Source organism: Anabrus simplex, chromosome 1 (genome assembly GCF_040414725.1).
Source record: "Anabrus simplex isolate iqAnaSimp1 chromosome 1, ASM4041472v1, whole genome shotgun sequence".
NCBI lineage: Eukaryota > Metazoa > Arthropoda > Insecta > Orthoptera > Tettigoniidae > Anabrus > Anabrus simplex.
In genome coordinates this window covers 837907241-837927676 of record NC_090265.1, presented here as the reverse complement: position 1 = coordinate 837927676, position 20436 = coordinate 837907241, and the positions used below count along the sequence as shown (strand labels likewise).

The 20436-nt window shown below is 40.4% G+C and overlaps 2 protein-coding genes across 2 annotated transcripts in view; one reads left to right on the top strand and one right to left on the bottom strand.

The window, feature by feature from the left end:
- The window catches only part of LOC136873993 (high-affinity zinc uptake system protein ZnuA-like), a 60945-nt gene that overhangs the window by 22880 nt on the left and 17629 nt on the right, over positions 1–20436 (top strand). The window lies entirely within an intron of this gene.
- LOC136873998 (protein disconnected-like) lies at positions 1787–3371 on the bottom strand. Its single transcript, XM_067147445.2, has 2 exons — positions 3335–3371; positions 1787–2345 (listed from the first exon to the last, which is right to left on the bottom strand). Exons 1-2 carry the CDS (start codon positions 3339–3341, stop codon positions 1894–1896), a joined length of 459 nt encoding a protein of 152 aa, XP_067003546.1. The 5' UTR covers positions 3342–3371; the 3' UTR covers positions 1787–1893.

Here is a 20436-nt window from a genome sequence, read left to right as displayed (position 1 = left end):
GCCAAAACTTCACAGATCAACAGTGATGGGTCAACTGGAGCATTGTTATGACGGTGGTTCCAGGAGTTATTTCTCCATAATTCTAATCATTTGCAAGTCAAAATCTCTCTCGGAAGTCTCAAGACATTGAAATAATACCGCCGATTCAATAGTTTGACCAGCAGGTAGAAATTCATGGCGCACAACACTGTTGATGTCAAAAATTGTAACGGACCAGTGTCGGAGTCATATTTTGGCATAAGAAACCTACAGTATGATGTGTATTGTCGAAATAAAATACGCCATGAGTAGAGTTTTTTTAATTGGCATTTTCTTTCTTGTTTCTGTCGCAACACAAACTCTGCCTCTCACAAACTAAGAGTTTCTGAGCTATAATTAATTATTTGAAAAATGCACGTCAAACGGCGATTTACTTATGAAGGGTACCAGTAAACAGTGCCAGTTACAGATATGTCTTCGCATTTGCTTGGGATTTTCAAAGATAAACCTTTCAGAACAAATAGCAAATCCAGTGGACCCATGCACTAACAAGTGGGGCCTTTGGGTCTTGAACAGAGCATAACTGCTAGCATCGTTTCTTTGTGGCTGGAAAGGCGTTCTTCATAATTTGCCAATAGTAGTCCTATTTAATAACACATAATTCTCCGGATCCATGGTTAAATCGTTAGCGTGCTGGCATTTGGTTCAGCTGGACCCGGGTCTGATTCCATGCTTGAACTTTAATTGGTTAATTTCCATAGCTCGGGGTCTGGGTGTGTGTGCCATTTTCACAATTAGAATTCATCATATGTAGGGAGGGCCCCATTCTCATAGAAACGCTGGACGTCTATGCGGCGTCACCTCGAATGACCTGTACCACGCCTCAGTGGAGGCCACACACCACTATTATTATTATTATTATTATTATTATTATTATTATTATTATTATTATTATTATTTTATCCGAATCCTTGGCTGAATGGTCAGCGTTGAGGCCTTCGCCTCAGAGGGACCCGAGTTCGATTTCCGGCCGGGTCCGAGATTTTATCGCGTCTGCTTAGTTCTCCTGGCTCGAGGACTGGCTGTTTGTGTTTGTCCCAACACTTTCCTCTTCATATTCAGGCAATACACTACACCACCAACCACCACAGAAACACGCAATAGTTTTCTTACATCGATCCATACAGGATTGGCGTCAGTAAGGGCATTCGGCCGTAAAAACAGGGAGAAGTCCACCTGTGCAACGCAGTTCACACCTGCTACCCCACAGAAGTCGGAAAAGCGGTAGAAGACTAAGATTATTATTATTATTATTATTATTATTATTATTACTATTATTATTATTATTATTATTATTATTATTATTATTATTATTATTTTGCACATCATTTCCGCCATATTTGCCTTCACCTTCAAAACCCGTTTTCCCTATTACGAAGGGGTCTGAATTTCTTTCGTTTGAACCAGTTTTACTGCCTAATGCCCTTTCTGACACCAACCCTGCATGGAAGATGCTTTAGCCACTGCTACTTTAACTTGGTAGTATGCTGGGTTGAATGTAGATGAAGTGTATATTTAAAAGACCCAAACACCTAGTATTCGAACTAGAATTAATCCATACCCAGGTAAAATCCTCTGACCAGCCAAGAATAGAAGCCGAGGTCCTCAGAACCTTAGGACACTACGGTGATCATTCAGCCAAAACTCCATCGTAACAATGAATAAATGTGGCTCATAGCTATTTGTTGGATGAACAGAAATTTCACCTATAATTTGAAAAAAAAACAATCAAATAAAACTGGAAGGAATATATATGCAACCTAATCGTTATTTATTCTATTTCAAAGCAGACAACTGCAGATTACATACATTTACAGCAGTGCATATTTTTAATATGATGAGGTATTACACAGGTTAAGCATAAGCACACACTTGGATGGCAGGGTTGAAGACAAGACCTGAAGGACAGGTGAAGACTGTACCCTTCCCTGTGGTCAGGTCACACTTGACGAACTTGTGTGTGTCCGTAGGGTAGGGCAAGTGCCATCTGTCAGCTCTAGCGGCTGCGCACAAGTTGGCTGGGTCAGGCTGGTGGTTGTCATTATCATGATCATCATGATGGTGATGATGATCGTTATTATGATCATCGTGATGGTTGTGGTGGTCCCAGTCATGGTCGTGATGGTGATGATCCGAGTGGTGATCATGATGATGATGCTTGCCTACTTCTTGAGGGTCCTGGGCAGTTGCAGCTTCGTCGACATCTTTTACATCTTCAGGAACCTGAGCTGGCTGCTGTTCCGCAGTGTCCACGGGAGCAGACTGGACGTAGGCCAGTGCTACCAACACACACACGACGAGAAGACCTGAGAGAAAATAAAAATATTTGGTATTTCCACTGTGATGTGTGAGAGTACATACTTAATTTTGAATATTTTTCCTCGTTACCTTCTTACAAATACCTAGTGTTGTACTCTGTGAAATTATTACTCCTATACTAATTTTTGTAGTAATTCTGTTCTTATTGCTAGTTAAATCTTACATGTTCGACAGGAATTTGTATAACGATGGAGGCAAACGTTAACAAACAGCTTTCGGACAATTACATCCTGTTTTAAGGAATATCGTGGAGGAAAATCGAGAAATGTGTTAATGACACTTCAGAAGACATCAACGATTCCAGTGTACTTCAAAAATAGCAAGTAAGGTTAATTTGTTTTAAAAGACTGCTCAGTTTTCTTTTGGGTAAGTGATAACATTAATAATAATTGAATATTACGTGACTGATATCACCATTATCTTACATTTAACATTTTTATTCTCTTTAGCAGACTTTGTGATATGCTACATATCAGTTTTAGTAACACGTCCATCTTACTACACGTGCCGATATCGTTTCTCACTGGCAATGGAGAAAACAGATTTTAAATATTTTACTCGATTTATTGATACTTATATTCCTCAATTAGTACTGATAAGTGATATCTTCCTGTTAATTTTGCCATCCAAGATTAACATTTGTCTGACAAGTAAGCAATTTACTGTGAACAAATCCTTTAACCAACGCCTTGGAACCTCTATTTATAGAATTACTCTCTTATCTGTAGATATATTTGTACCCGAATGACGAAAGAAATGGAGAATTGTTCCTAAGAGAATTATATCCTATACAAAACCCTTGAAAAATATTTTTCTCAGCAATAATCCTAAATCCTTTCAGTTCCATATATTAAAAATTAGAAAAGAGAATCACCGACTGTCTGAGAAAGAACGTCTATTTTATGAAAAGGAATAACTTTGTTCGAATGAGATTAAATAGTGTAGAAACGTGTACTCTTTAGAAGAAGTCACCTACCTTTCATGGTGACGTTCAGCTTGTACTACTGACTGTTGAATTTATCATACATTCACGGGATTTATATATCCAATGATTTCCTTTATCTCACACAAAAAAAACGCATTGTTGATATCGGCGTTAATAATAGAAACACCTGCTTCTTACCTTGTAATTCAACAAGAAGAACAGGTGTCAATCACAGAGCTTGTTTGATTTCCCTGATAGCATCATTGGGAGATATGCATTCAAGTTCACCACCCTTACAAAATTCCTCCTTCCTTCTGTAGGCAAGAGCATGCAATACAGCCACGTAATCCAAGAGGTGTCATCACAGGAGTTTTCAAAGTTAAGGCGTTCGTTTGTTATTTCATTAGTTGGAACATGAAATATTGGTCGTTTGGTTGGTAGATGGATGGTTAGCTTGTGTCCACAGGGCCTACTGCCTCTCATTTGTTCCTGACTTCTTCCTTTCGCCTTCCCTATCAGACATCCTTGCGTAGGTCAGCGAGGCCTACAAAGTCCCTTTTCATTCTTTTCCTGTACCTTTTCGGAATATAGAAAATTCTTTTTCTCCTTTTATTTGAGCTAATGGTGGACAGTTGTCTAGTTGTAAATCCCCTTAAAGTAGTATCCTTTACCACCATTACTAACTCTATTCCTGCTGGGAAGTACTGTGAAGACATAAGTATTCCTTCGTGTTATTTTCTTTTCGGTCAGTAGAAAGTTTTAGATGATAAGATTTTTTGATAAAGTCTTCTAAAACTTTTATCTCCAGGGTATGGTCCTGAACGTCAGAACATCTATATGGAAAACAGAGATAATCCGAGATACTTCGAAGCATATTTCCAATGTTATAAATAGAGTTGTAATGTCATTTATTTCGCCATATGTTGATATATTAATCCGGTTTTGGTCAACTCAAGGCCGTATCGGTCGTTTTTAATCTTTCGTGTCTGTATGTCCGTCTGTTCCACCATCACGGGTAAATGGCTGAATAGATCTCCACCCAACTACATATTTAGAGTCCACTCATCCAGGAACAGGTTTCGATATGCATAATATTTAAAAATCACTGAATACATTAGGGGTTTATACGAAGACCAAAAGAGTTCCTTTTTATATTTTCTCATTCACTATTGATTATATGTAAAATCTGTAGACTATATATGAAACGGCTCTCCATTTTAAATAAGTTGTGTTATGTACATAATTTCGCTTACTCTTCAAATGATGGAGAAACTTTCTGTTTCCTACGGGCTTCCTGCTCTGCGGCCAGCGACGCACACAATCACAAACCTACAGTTATCTGAAGTGTTCATAACAGAAGATAATCAATGAATGGTCCGACTCGTTGCCTGAACGGTCAGCGCACTGGCCTTCGGTTCAGAGGGTCCTGGGTTCGATTCCCGGCTGGGTCGTGGATTTTAACCTTAATTGGTTAATTCTAATGGCACGGGGGCTGGGTGTATGTGTTGTCTTCATCATCATTTCATCCTCATCATGACGCGCAGGTCACCTACGGGAGTCAAATATAAAGACCTGCACCTGGCGAGCCGAAACCGTTCTGGGGTATCCCGGCACTGAAAGCCATACGACATTTCATTTCGTCAATGAATGCATAACATTTGTTCGGCTTCAAAAATAACCCCACCTAATGTAACTGAACACCGAGGAAACATGAGCTAGAACTTATCACTTTGTTGTCTGTCCGTCCGTCCGTCCGTCCTTAAGAGTGGAAAACTGCTGGACTTATTCGAACCAAACTATGTATTTGGAAACTACTAACTCAGGATTGTGTTATCAGGTGCATAGTCATCACATGGAGTTGGTATTTATAGGAAGATTCTCTAATATTTTAGTCAACATTAGGTCCATCAAAAGTTTGCGAATATGTTTTGTTTTTCATTCCTTTTATGCCATGTACCTATTTATCATACGACGGGTAATAACGCAAAATATAACGAGAAAAGCTAAAGAGCCATTTTACTCTTTTCGATAGGGCAGATACTAAGGGGAATATCATCAACGTCAGAGAGCCACGCCATTGGTCAGACATACAATATGCAACCTGCGAACGATGGAGAATTTCGCACAACTTCTTACCAGGGACTGTACCGTACAAAAAAACGGATATCGTAGTCATTCTCTTTCTACTTTGTTTAACTTCATCACATTTCACGTTACTGCCAAGCGCTTTCGTAGGAAAATATAATTTTAACCTGTCTCATTATACGAGCGAATAGAACCATGTTACTTCCCATAAATTCCTGAAGGAAACATGTAATCCACTGCAAATTCCCGTGCGATGAAGGGGTATATATACCAGTAATTTACTATGTAATTTTTTAAAGTACCATAAGAATTCATCTCCTTCCATGTAAGTATCCTTGGTCTTTATTTTCGACAATTTTAACTATATGACTGCCACGATTACACTTGCTAAAATTATCGATATGATGTATTTGTCCTAGTTTATCGATGCCAGATATCCATCGACGTTCAGTACAATTACGATCTGACGGTTAGTAACAAACACACTGACTATAGTCCTACAGAAACGGGTTTACAATTAGTTCAAATTCAGACGGTCAGCGAAAATGATGGGACTGTAGAACGCGGCTAAATATTTCATGGCGAACCGATCTTTCCTCTACGAATGCTGTAGCTTGATAGGCAATAACCCGTAGCTTACAGAATTCAGCGAAATATGGTGATTCAGTACTGAGTAACAAACGTGGATACATACGCAGAGAAATTATGTTTTCCTCCTGCTTAGAAGGTTAGACCTTCATTGGAGTTACGGACATCTTCATATGATTATTAGGGTATTTACAGGTTTGCAGTAAAAATGAAAAGGAGAGGGCGTATAAGTCACTGATAAGACCCCAAAAATATGGTTATAAAGCATGGGACACAAACAAGGATTACTGACTGGTATCATGGCTAAATGGTTAGCATGCTGGTCATTGGTGCAGGAGGTCCTGAGTTAGATTTCCGACAAGTTCGGGGAATTTAATATTCATTTATAAATTCTGGTGGCTTGGTGGCTGGGCGATTGTGCTCCGTCTTTATCATTAGAATTCATCGCAGGTAGGGCCCCATCCTTATACACAAGTAAGTCGCCGATACGGCGTCAATTCGAAACACCAGCACTAGGCCTCCTCGGAGGCCGGACGCCATTATTATACCAGGAATACTTGATAAGATAACTGGAAAAGATTCAATAGAAAGCAGCACGATGTGTTCTGGGTGATTCCCGAAAAAAGAGTAGTGTTACAGAAATGTTGCAAACTTTAGGCTGTGAAGACTTGTGAGTAAGAAGATGAACAGTTCCACCAAGCGGAATATTCCGACCTCTCTATGGAGAGATGGCTTACTTTAACATTAGTAGACGAACAATATTCAATGGAGTTTTAAAAAGTAGTAAAGATCACAAAATGAATATAAATATGAATATAAATCACGAGGAGAAACAGAGTCGTTTATAAGAAGAGAAAATAAGGACTGGAATTATTTATCAAGGGAGATGTTACATAAATTTCCAATCTGCCTACTGAGCGACAGCCCTACATTCCAGATCAGCGGTGGGTGACAGTATGAAAGTGACTGAGGTATGAGCCACAGTCTAATACACACAGTTGCGAAGCTCCTTAGTGATGAAATGGCATCCTGTTAACAAGCGGAACGACACCAGCGCTCGCAGCGGGCAGCAAGCCGGTACTGTTCTCTACGCAACAGCTGATTGTACCTCTACGTAAATTATAAATATTGCAACCATCTGAACAACTATTTTAATAGTAAATTTTACAGAACACGCTGATAGGCTAGACTGTTTATTGCTACAGCATGGAAAGCCTTGTTATAAGACCTTTTATTGAACTGAATTTGGTTAAGATCTCATCAACCTGAATTTTAGGTACTTCGTGTTTTTTCTATGGCACTGAAAACTTTCATTGCAAAATTTGATGATGTAATATAATCTCAGTTTCACAAATAATTTCACTAGCAACAGCTTAGTACCTTCACAACATTCCTATGGAAAATGATCGACACTTATTCCATCCTGAGTAAGACAATATAATAATGGCTGCCTGAACTTGCTAAAACCCCATTTATCATCATAACAAATGCACTATTTGCTACTTTTGGTGTACGGTCATCACCTAAATATTCAAACCCAATGATACTGTCACTAGAAGGATCATATGCCATGTTGCACATTAATGACATTTCATCCACTGAAATATTCACTAATCTTTCATGTTCTGGAAAATATTTTACTTTTTCTTTCTGTAATTGAAAAATACCTTCATTTAATCCACATTTAAGCCGAACATCCTCCATGTATTTCTGCAGTGTTCGTACTGAGGGGAGATCAAAGTACTGACACAGAAATCGGTAACCTTGCGGAATACAGTATAATAAGTTTAGAGCGAATAACTTAATTTCCACATTCCATCTAACTCAACACTTATTTTAGTATTGGTTTCCTAATTTGATGTAACAATACATTAAGTGCCTCCTTCGTCAGGTATTTGGAACCTATACATTTCAGTTTTTCTCTGTCCGAGAGAACACTTTTCCCAGCTACTTTATGCTTTCTACCTTGACATTTTTATGTGCATGTACACCTCTTTAGCTCCCTACACTTCCGCCGCAAACGAACCACTTCAGCTGACTTATATTTGCACTTCTTCTTCAGGCTATCAATAATTTCATTCAATGTATGTATTTCTTCTGCCGCTGACACTTCTACTGGATTACTCGATACAGATGGTGCGATGTCTGAAACAGTCTCTGTCCTAACAGCAGCTCCTGTTCTCTCAACACCTCTTGACTGCCTACAAGATAATTTCTTCTTCTTTGACATGGATCCATCATCTCTAATCAATAACCTTCACTTTAAGGAAATCCGTGGAGGTTTATTTGGAATGTCGAATACTGTTGGAACTGCATTCCACACTAATTTCTTCTTTTCGACTGACATAAACTGGCTGTCTTCAAAATGATTCGAGCATAACTGTATGTTGTTGTACAAATAGTTAACATATTTCTTCATTAAATCAGCCTTCCTACTGTTTACAAGCCATTTTCTACTCCTGAAAATTAAAATATCGCTAAGTGTTAGAGGAAAAGATTGGGTTAAAACGTTATTTAATTTAATGATTGGGTGGATTTCCCCCACTGAGTTATACTTCTGGATAATTGACAAACCAAAAACCTACTTATTTGAACTTCTATTTATACATCTTCACAATATTGGTCTATTATGCGAAAATGTAAACCGTAGCCAATAAGCCTTGCCTTATCTTTCAGCATCTTTAGGAAACCTAAAAACTGATAGCTCTGGTGTCTTCTTGTTATTGGAGCAGTTAACTGCACTACACATATCTCATTTCGTGAACACCATGTTAATTTAACAGAAAATGAATCACTTGTAATGGAACTACCTCACACTAACCTTGAAAATTATACACAACTTAAATATTTCAGTAGACCAGAAGCTTGCTGGCCACGCGGAGCGCTGGAGTCGCATGGATGAAAAAAATGAGCCAAGCTTCGCGACTGTGTATATTAGACTGTGGTATGAGCGGTGCTAGTAATGCTGCCTCTACCTGTCATATGTGGTGTGAAAATGTTGTTTATAGGGTCGATTGCCGCTCGCACTTTAGTGAGCTTCTCAGAATGGTATGTAATAACAACTGCCGCCTTGGTGAGCAAAACTTTGGGATAATACCTCCCTCTTAATTTCTAATATAAGTCTCTTTAAAGACGCCTAAGCCATCTATGATAGTTGATGACAGAGTTATTCACGATACAAGCTGCTTTCGGCCCGAATACTCAACATATTAGTCCTGAAATACGTTTTAAAACCAGGTTATTCAGGCTATATTTTCATGTTAGCAAGTACAAAAGTACACCTCTTATACCTCTAACGGGTTTGTACTTGACACAATGCTACCACCAAAGAATTAAGAAGTGCCACCGTCTCCACAGAAAGCGGTACGGGAAGTGTTAACTCAAACAAGGAAAAGTTGTATGATTAGTTTCATAGAGTTTAAACAATTTTATCTCTCGTCTCTGTCAGCAGTTGAAAGCTAGCACTGACATTAATAATGAGTGCACTTGTAAAACGTCTCATTGCGGACATCAAAATATTCATGTTGATGAATGAATGATGTTCCATATCGAAGTTTCAAAGCTGTCTGTGAAGAGTGACAATGTCATTTTCCGTAATCTTTGAAGAGCATAATCCATCAGTGCTATTTGCTTTACGTCGCACAGACAGAGATAGGTCTAGGAAGTGGCAGGAAGCGGCCGTGGCCTTAATTAAGGTACAGCCCTAGCATTTTCCTGGTGTGAAAATGGAAAACCACGGAAAACCATCTTCAGGGCTGCTCGAACCCACTATCTCCCGATTACTGGATACTGGCCGCATTTAAGCGACTGCAGCTATCGAGCTCGGTCATCAATGAGCGAAAAAATCCAATGAGCCATAGTATTATTTGTAGTTGTCGTGTAGTGTACCTTAATTAAGTATTAACTATCAAATTAGTAACTACATGCAGTGTCATAAGTGTTTGTATTATGGCACGTCATTCTGATTATCGTGATTTTCTTTTCGTGAACTATACTTCACTTTTTTAACATCAACATACACTATATTCTATTTTATAGGAATATTTTTCCTAGTTCATACCATCTACAACAATTTATTATTTATCTACACCAGGTGGCCCTCTAGCCCTGTACATTCTACTTATAAGTGCCCCGCATACAATAGCGTTGAATGGGATGCTTAATCGCTGATTTGCAAAGCAGCTCTATAACGTGCTATATTCCGGATGTGAAACAAATAGCTGTCACTTCACAATTCACATTCCGTAACAGGGTGCATTTTTAAACACGGTAAAGATGCAGAAAATAACCTTCAATAATTCATTAATTTATACACGTACAGACATTCCACTATACCAACACGTTGTTTGTATGTTTTGTGTGCTTTGGATGATCCATTAGCTCCATATGGCAACTCTGTTCGGTGAAATACTTGTATAGATAGCTGGCGGCTATTTGGAAACTCCTGCGCATACCGTCTGTGAGCTTCGACTGCATTCTCACCAGATTCTTCATACATTACAATTATGTCTGTGTATTCGTTTTTGCTCAACACACCAGCTATAGTCGATATGTTGACAGCAACTCTAATACTACTGTACCAAATACCAGACTACTACTGAGCCTGTGAAAATGAGGTTTACTAATACAAGGGGCGCATTTGAAGGGTATCACTGAGGAACACGAAGCGAGCGACCATCCGGTTGATATCTCTTCATAATGAAGTTAACGTGTGTAAATCAGTTATTGGATATTCCATTCATCATTAGTGCATGAGGGACACTTTAAAGTAGAAGGTACGGCGCTAGCGAGCCACCGGGTGTAAATACAACTATTACACTACTACAAATTTTAAGTCATGAAATTTCAATTTAGCTGTGAGTTTTGCCTCAGTTACTGCAAAAATATTCATTAATAATAATTTTACTGGCCTTAGATCCCAGTAACTACATTTACGGTTTTCGGAGACGCCGAGGTGCCGGAATTCAATCCCGCGGGAGTTCCTTTACGTGCCAGTAAATCTACCGACATGAGGCGGACGTACTTCAGCACCTTCAAATTTCATGGGACTGAGCCGGGATCGAACGTACCAAGTTGGGGTCAGAAAGCCAGTGCATCAATAGTCTGAGAGTAGTATAATTGGATGGTTCTGGCGCCTCCGCCGCATCCTCCGCCGCCCGCCTCCTCCGCCGCCGCCGCCGCCGCCGCCGCCGCCCGCGGGAAATTTGAATTTTGGCGGGAAATTTGAATTTTGGCGGGAGATTTGAATTTGTAAACAAAGCCACGTGCTTTTTGACAGCTGTCATCGACAACAACGCATCGCTAACCTCAGTACTGCCATCTTGACGGGCCTAAACCTCACTAGTGCCAACTTAACCTAACTAGCATGAGGTAAACAAAGCCACGTGTTTTTTGACAGCCACGTGCTTTTTGACAGACAACAACGCATCGCTAACCTCAGTACTGCCATCTTGACGGGCCTAAACCTCAGTAGTGCCAACTTAACCTAACTAGCGTGAGGTAAACAAAGCCACGTGTTTTTTGACAGCCACGTGCTTTTTGACAGATTTGTAAACAAAGCCACGTGCTTTTTGACAGACAACAACGCATCGCTAACCTCAGTACTGCCATCTTGACGGGCCTAAACCTTAGTGGTACCAACTTAACCTAACTAGCATGAGGTAAACAAATCCACGTGCTTTTTGACAGCTGTCATCCGCCATCTTTAAAGTACAGAGCACCGTGCTGCCCTCTTTCATCACCTGTCATCGGCAGTGCTGCCATCTTGACGGGCCTAAACCTTAGTGCTACCAACTTAACCTAACTAGCTCGAGATAAACAAATCCACGTGCTTTTTGACAACCACGTGCTTTTTGACAGCTGTCATCCACCATCTTTAAACCACAGAGCACTGTGCTGCCCTCTTTCATCACCTGTCATCGGCAGTGCTGCCATCTTGACGGGCCTAAACCTTAGTGCTAGCAACTTAACCTAACTAGCGCGTGGTAAACAAAGCCACGTGCTTTTTTGACAGCCACGTGCTTTTTGACAGCTGTCATCCGCCATCTTTAAACCACAAAGCACTGTGCTGCCCTCTTTCGTCACCTGTCATCGGCAGTGCTGCCATCTTGACGGGTCTAAACCTTAGTGCTACCAACTTAACCTCAATAGCGTGAGATAAACAAATCCACGTGCTTTTTTGACAGCTGTCATCCGCCATCTTTAATCTATAGAGCACAGTGCTGCCCTCTTTAGCTACTTACCTTTGAAATGTGGTGGCGGATAATTTGAAAAATGCTTTTTGACAGCAGCCATCTTTGTACACCGTGCTGCCCTCTTTAGCTAGATACCTGTGGTGGCAGACAATTCCACGTGACAGCAGCCATCTTTAATCAAGAGAGCACCGTGCTGCCCTCTATGTGGTGGCGGCAATTTGAAAAATTCTACATTCTCTTGTTTGGAAACAAACCCATGCGCTTTTTTGACAGCTATCATCCGCCATCTTTAATCCAGAGAGCACCGTGCTGCCCTCTTTAGCTACTTACCTTTGAAATGTGGTGGCGGCAAATTCCACGTGCTCTTGTTTGGAAACAAAGCCATGTGCTTTCTTGACAGCTGACATCCGCCATTTTTAATCTATAGAGCACAGTGCTGCCCTCTTTATCGTAGTAGATGTAAATTCGTCACAGCTGTCATCCGCAGTGCTGCCATCTTAACGGGCCTAAACCTTAGTGCTACCAACTTAACCTCACTAGCGTGAGATAAACAAATCTACGTGCTTTTTTGACAGCTGTCATCCACCATCTTTAATCCATAGAGCACAGTGGTACCCTCTTTAGCTACTTACCTTTGAAATGTGGTGGCGGATAATTTGAAAAATGCTTTTTGATAGCAGCCATCTTTGAGCACCGTGCTACCCTCTTTTGTGGTGGCAGGCAATTCCACGTGACAGCAGCCATCTTTAATCATGAGAGCACCGTGCTGCCCTCTACGTGGTGGCGGCAAATTCTACATGCTCTTGTTTGGAAACAAACTCACGTGCTTTTTTCTGACAGCTGTCATCCGCCATCTTGCATCACAAACCTCTGTGCTGCGCTCTTTAGCTAGATACCTTTGAAATGTGGTGGCGGCAATTTGAAAAAAATCTATGTGCTCTTGTTTAGTAAACAAAGCCACGTGCTTTTTTTTGACAGCTGTCATCCACCATCTTTAATCAATAGAGCACTGTGCTGCTATCATGCGGGCAATTTCATCACCTGTCATCCGCCATCTTTAATCTACAGAGCACCGTGCTGCTCTCTGTAGTAGCGGGCAATTTGAAAAGTTCTGTTAGCTGTCATCCGCCATCTTTAATCAAGAGAGCACCGTGCTGCCATCTATGTGGTGGCGGCAAATTCCACGTGCTCTTGTTTAGTAAACAAACTCACGCGCTTTTTTGTCAGCTGTCATCCGCCATCTTTAATCTATAGAGCTCAGTGCTACACTCTTTAGGTACATACCTTTGAAATATGGTGGCGGGTAATTTAAAAAGAAAAATTCTACATCAGCCATCTCTCGACGCTAATTGCACAAGATGGTGGCTATACATGACTCCTTAAAGGTGCTTATGCAAGATGACCGCTATACATAGGTTCTTATGAGATGCCCTTGGGATGCTTGCGCAAGATGGCGGTTATACAAGGCTCCTTATGAGACGCCCTAGAGATGCTTGCGCAAGATGGTGGTCGCTCTTATAAGGCGGCTTAAGGGTCCTTGCACAAGATGACTAGAGACGCCCTAAGGATGCTTGCGCAAGATGGCGGACGCAAGATGGCGGCTATACACGACTCCTTATGAGACGCTTTAAGGGTGCTTGCGCAAGATAGCTGCTGCTCTTAGCTTAGAGGCTAACGTGTCGTGCTAGTTCGATTCGTTAAATTTGGGGCTTAAATGCATAATGTTAAATATCTCGAAAACGGTGCATCGTAGAGCAAAACGGACAAAATTTTTCTACCCAATACCTCGGTTAGCAGTATGGGGAACAAGTAAAACATAGTCTAATGATGAGATCAACGGTTCGGTTCTAACTTAGGCCCTTTGGCATTAGCTCTGTTTCAGCTTGTAATGAAGCAAGTCTTCGTAACATGATCAGGTCTAGCTATGGTAGAGAGTATAACGTACCGTGCAGGTTCGATTCATTACATTTGAGGCTTAAATGCAAAATGTTAAATATCTCGAAAACGGACAAAATTTTTCCACCTGATACCTAGGTTTGCAGTATCAGGAACAAGAAAAATCATAGCCTAATGATGAGATCAACGGTTCGATTCCTACTTAGGCCCTTTGGCATTGACTGCTATCTATTTCTATAAGATGGCGGCTATACATAGCTTCTTATGAGACAGCTTAAGAGCGCTTGCACAAAATGGCTGCTGCTCTGATGAAGAAAGCTAGCTTTGCATCGTGCAGGTATTTTTTACAGCACTATACCTCATACCTTTGAAATGTGGTGGCAGGTAATTTGAAAAATTCGACGTGCTTTTTATTCACAGCGGCTATCTTTAGACAATAGCGGCTATACATAAGCTGTTAAGGCCTCCTCTTATGTCAAGGCATAGCTCTATCGAACAAGTTTAAACCTGCATCGGAATAGCTAGAGTAAGCACGTGCTGCGGTGATGACGTCATTAAGCATGTTTAGACTTGCAAATCACAGAAGAAACGTAACAAGGCTGGAATCGAAAACTGCACTCTATGCCGTTAACTTTATCATGTGATCGGAACATTGATTGAAGTGTTTAGAACACTAAATAAGTAGAACCGAACACTGTACTCGATACAACATGTCAGGGGATATCTTTGTTCTAAGAAGATTAGTTTACCGCACATTCCTTAGCTAAAGGGCTAATGGGCTAAAGGGCTAATGGGCTAAAGGGCTAATGGGCTAAAGGGCTAAAGGGCTAAAGGTGCAACAACCTCATCGATCGCTATCAGCAAGAACGCTTGTACTTTGTTAAGTGTAGAAAATTAATCTTTATTGGTAAATGGTTTTATGTTCAGAACAAGGAATGGAACCTAGGAGTTACGTCTTACCTAATAAAATCCCTGAGGTGCGATGAGTTACGTTTTTCGAACTAGTGTTTGGAACACTGAACTTTTCAAGATGGCAAGAGTGAGGTTAGCAATGTTCTGTTGTTGGATTTTAAATTCCGCGCTACAACATGCATAAGGTGGCAACCCTTGAGGTTTACTGCCGTAAAGATGGCAAGAGTGAGGTTAGCAATGTTCTGTTGTTGGATTTTAAATTCCGCGCTATAACATGCAAAAGGTGGCAGCCTTGAGGTTTACCGCCGTAAAGATGACAGCAGTGAGGTTAGCGACGCTCTATTGTCCTTCAAAGTGAGGTTAGGGTTCGTCAAGAAGACAGCTGTCAAAAAAGCACGTGGCTATGTTTACCAAACAAGAGCACGTGGCTGTGACGTCACGGTCACGTAGTATGTTGCCTCAGCATGTAAAGTTCAATGTCTACACCTACGTAGTTAACACTCTGCTATGTTCACAAGATTTTTATACATCACTATTCTTTATGCTTTAAGTTCATGCACATAGGCTATGCTAAGATAGCAGTACAAACACATGCGAACTTTGTACATTCTAATGGAATAAGTTTAGTACTGTGTGCATCATGGATACATGATGTGTGCACGCATTTAATCTTGACTATACGTAATGCTGCTGCTTTGTTTACAAGATTTTTATACATTGCTATTCTTTATGCTTTATGTTCGTGCACGCACAAGTGATACTCGTACGCTCTAGCAGGAGAAGTTTAGTACGATATTCGATACATACATTATCGATAGGTGATGTGTACACGCTTTTGAACATAGCTCATCTTTATGCTTTAAGTTCATGCACATGGGTTAGGGATACACAAAAGCGATTGCTACATGCTCTAGCGGAAGAAGTCTAGTACGATAGTCGATGCATGTAAAATCGATAGGTTATGCTAAGATAGCAGCACACTTACATGATTTTAGCACAATCTAGTGGGAAAAGTTTAGTATGATAGTCGTTTCGTGCAAAATCATTAGGTAATGTGTAAACGCTTTGAAACAAGGCTATTCTTTGTACTTTAAGTTCATGCGTACAGGTTATGCTAAGATAGCAGCACAATCTAGCGCAAGAAGTTTAGTACGAGAGTCGATGCATGTAAAATCGATAAGTAATGAGTACACGCTTTAAAACATGGTTATTCTTCGTACTTTAAGTTCATGCGTATAGGTTAGGCTAAGATAGCAGCACAGTCTAGCGTAAGAAGTTTAGTACGAGAGTCGATGCATGCAAAATCGATAGGTGATGTGTACACACTTTGAAACATGGCTATTCTTTGTACTTTCAGTTCATGCATCTTAGTTATGCTAAGATAGCAGCACAATCTAGCGGAAGAAGTTTAGTACGATATTTGTTGCATGCAAATCGATAGGTGATGTGTACACACTTTGAAACATGGCTACTCTTTTTACTTTAAGGTCATGCGTATAGGTTATGCTAGGATAGCAGCACAATCTAGCGGGAGGAGATTAGTACGAGAGTCAATGCATGCAAAATCCATAGGTAATGTGTACATGCTTTGAAACATGGCTATTCTTTGTACTTTTAAGTTCGTGTGTATAAGTTATGCTAAGATGCCAGCACAATCTAGCGGAAGAAGTTTAGTACGAGAGTCAATGCATGCAAATTCGATAGGTAATGTGTACACGCTTTAAACCATGGCTATTCTTTGTACCTTAAGGCCATGCGTATAGGTTATGCTAAGATACCAGCACACTCTAGCGGAAGAAGTTTAGTACGAGAGTCGATGCTTGCAAAATCGATAGGTAATGTGTACATGCTTTGAGACATAGCTATTCTTTGTACTTTAAGTTCATGCGTCTTAGTTATGCTAAGATAGCAGCACAATCTACCTGCAGAAGTTTAGTACGAGAGTCGATACATGCAAATTCGATAGTTGATGTGTACACGCTTTGAAACATGACTAATCATTGTACTTTAAGTTCATTGGTATAGGTTATGCTAAGATAGCAGCACAAACTAGCGGAATAAATTTAGTACGAGATTTGATGCATGCAAAATCAATAAGTAATGTGTACACGCTTTGAAACATGGCTATTCTTTGTACTTTAAGTTCATGCATACAGGTTATGCTAAGATAGCAGCACAACCTAGCGGAAGAAGTTTAGTACAATATTTGTTGCATGCAAAATCGATAGGTGATGTGTACACACTTTGAAACATGGCTATTCTTTTTACTTTAAGGTCATGCGTATTGGTTATGCTAAGATAGCAGCACGATCTAGCGGAAGGAGTTTAGTACGAGAGTCAATACATGCAAATTCGATAGTTGATGTGTACACGCTTTGAACATGGCTATTCTTTGTACTTTTAAGTTCATGTGTATAAGTTATGCTAAGATACCAGCAAAATCTAGCGGACGAAGTTCAGTACGAGATTCGATGCATGCAAAATCAATAAGTAATGTGTACACGCTTTGAAACATGGCTATTCTTTGTACTTTAAGTTCATGTGTATGAGTTATGCTAAGATAGCAGTACAACCTAGCGGAAGAAGTTTAGTACGATATTTTTACATGCAAAGTCGATAGGTAATGTGTACACGCTTTGAAACATGGCTATTCTTTGTACCTTAAGGTCATGCGTATAGGTTATGCTAAGATAGCAGCACAATCTAGCGGAATAAATTTAGTATTAGATTCGATGAATGCAAAATCAATAATAATGTGTACACGCTTTGAGACATAGCTATTCTTTGTACTTTAAGTTCATGCGTCTTAGTTATGCTAAGATAGCAGCACAACCTAGCGGAAGAAGTTTAGTACGATATTTGTTGCATGCAAATTCGATAGGTAATGTGTACACGCTTTGAAACATGGCTATTCTTTGTACTTTAAGGTCATGCTAAGATAGCAGCACAATCTAGCGGAAGAAGTATAGTACGAGAGTCGATGCATGCAAATTCGATAGGTGATGTGTACACGCTTTGAAACATGGCTATTCATTGTACTTTAATTTTATGGGTATAGGTTATAATAAGATAGCAGCACGATCTAGCGGATGAAGTTTAGTACGATGGTCGATGCATGTAAAATCGATAGGTGATGTGTACACGCTTTGAAACATGGCAATTCATACTGCTGCTCTGTTCCCAAGACTTTTAAGAATAGCTAATCCTAATACTGCTCTTAACGACGTCGAGCTAAGGATTGATTACGTGACCGTGAGGTCACAGCCACGTGCTCTTGTTTGGTAAACATAGCCACGTGCTTTTTTGACAGCTGTCTTCTTGACGAACCCTAACCTCACTTTGAAGGACAATAGAGCGTCGCTAACCTCACTGCTGTCATCTTTACGGCGGTAAACCTCAAGGCTGCCACCTTTTGCATGTTATAGCGCGGAATTTAAAATCCAACAACAGAACATTGCTAACCTCACTCTTGCCATCTTTACGGCAGTAAACCTCAAGGGTTGCCACCTTATGCATGTTGTAGCGCGGAATTTAAAATCCAACAACAGAACATTGCTAACCTCACTCTTGCCATCTTGAAAAGTTCAGTGTTCCAAACACTAGTTCGAAAAACGTAACTCATCGCACCTCAGGGATTTTATTAGGTAAGACGTAACTCCTAGGTTCCATTCCTTGTTCTGAACATAAAACCATTTACCAATAAAGATTAATTTTCTACACTTAACAAAGTACAAGCGTTCTTGCTGATAGCGATCGATGAGGTTGTTGCACCTTTAGCCCTTTAGCCCTTTAGCCCATTAGCCCTTTAGCCCATTAGCCCTTTAGCCCATTAGCCCTTTAGCTAAGGAATGTGCGGTAAACTAATCTTCTTAGAACAAAGATATCCCCTGACATGTTGTATCGAGTACAGTGTTCGGTTCTACTTATTTAGTGTTCTAAACACTTCAATCAATGTTCCGATCACATGATAAAGTTAACGGCATAGAGTGCAGTTTTCGATTCCAGCCTTGTTACGTTTCTTCTGTGATTTGCAAGTCTAAACATGCTTAATGACGTCATCACCGCAGCACGTGCTTACTCTAGCTATTCCGATGCAGGTTTAAACTTGTTCGATAGAGCTATGCCTTGACATAAGAGGAGGCCTTAACAGCTTATGTATAGCCGCTATTGTCTAAAGATAGCCGCTGTGAATAAAAAGCACGTCGAATTTTTCAAATTACCTGCCACCACATTTCAAAGGTATGAGGTATAGTGCTGTAAAAAATACCTGCACGATGCAAAGCTAGCTTTCTTCATCAGAGCAGCAGCCATTTTGTGCAAGCGCTCTTAAGCTGTCTCATAAGAAGCTATGTATAGCCGCCATCTTATAGAAATAGATAGCAGTCAATGCCAAAGGGCCTAAGTAGGAATCGAACCGTTGATCTCATCATTAGGCTATGATTTTTCTTGTTCCTGATACTGCAAACCTAGGTATCAGGTGGAAAAATTTTGTCCGTTTTCGAGATATTTAACATTTTGCATTTAAGCCTCAAATGTAATGAATCGAACCTGCACGGTACGTTATACTCTCTACCATAGCTAGACCTGATCATGTTACGAAGACTTGCTTCATTACAAGCTGAAACAGAGCTAATGCCAAAGGGCCTAAGTTAGAACCGAACCGTTGATCTCATCATTAGACTATGTTTTACTTGTTCCCCATACTGCTAACCGAGGTATTGGGTAGAAAAATTTTGTCCGTTTTGCTCTACGATGCACCGTTTTCGAGATATTTAACATTATGCATTTAAGCCCCAAATTTAACGAATCGAACTAGCACGACACGTTAGCCTCTAAGCTAAGAGCAGCAGCTATCTTGCGCAAGCACCCTTAAAGCGTCTCATAAGGAGTCGTGTATAGCCGCCATCTTGCGTCCGCCATCTTGCGCAAGCATCCTTAGGGCGTCTCTAGTCATCTTGTGCAAGGACCCTTAAGCCGCCTTATAAGAGCGACCACCATCTTGCGCAAGCATCTCTAGGGCGTCTCATAAGGAGCCTTGTATAACCGCCATCTTGCGCAAGCATCCCAAGGGCATCTCATAAGAACCTATGTATAGCGGTCATCTTGCATAAGCACCTTTAAGGAGTCATGTATAGCCACCATCTTGTGCAATTAGCGTCGAGAGATGGCTGATGTAGAATTTTTCTTTTTAAATTACCCGCCACCATATTTCAAAGGTATGTACCTAAAGAGTGTAGCACTGAGCTCTATAGATTAAAGATGGCGGATGACAGCTGACAAAAAAGCGCGTGAGTTTGTTTACTAAACAAGAGCACGTGGAATTTGCCGCCACCACATAGATGGCAGCACGGTGCTCTCTTGATTAAAGATGGCGGATGACAGCTAACAGAACTTTTCAAATTGCCCGCTACTACAGAGAGCAGCACGGTGCTCTGTAGATTAAAGATGGCGGATGACAGGTGATGAAATTGCCCGCAT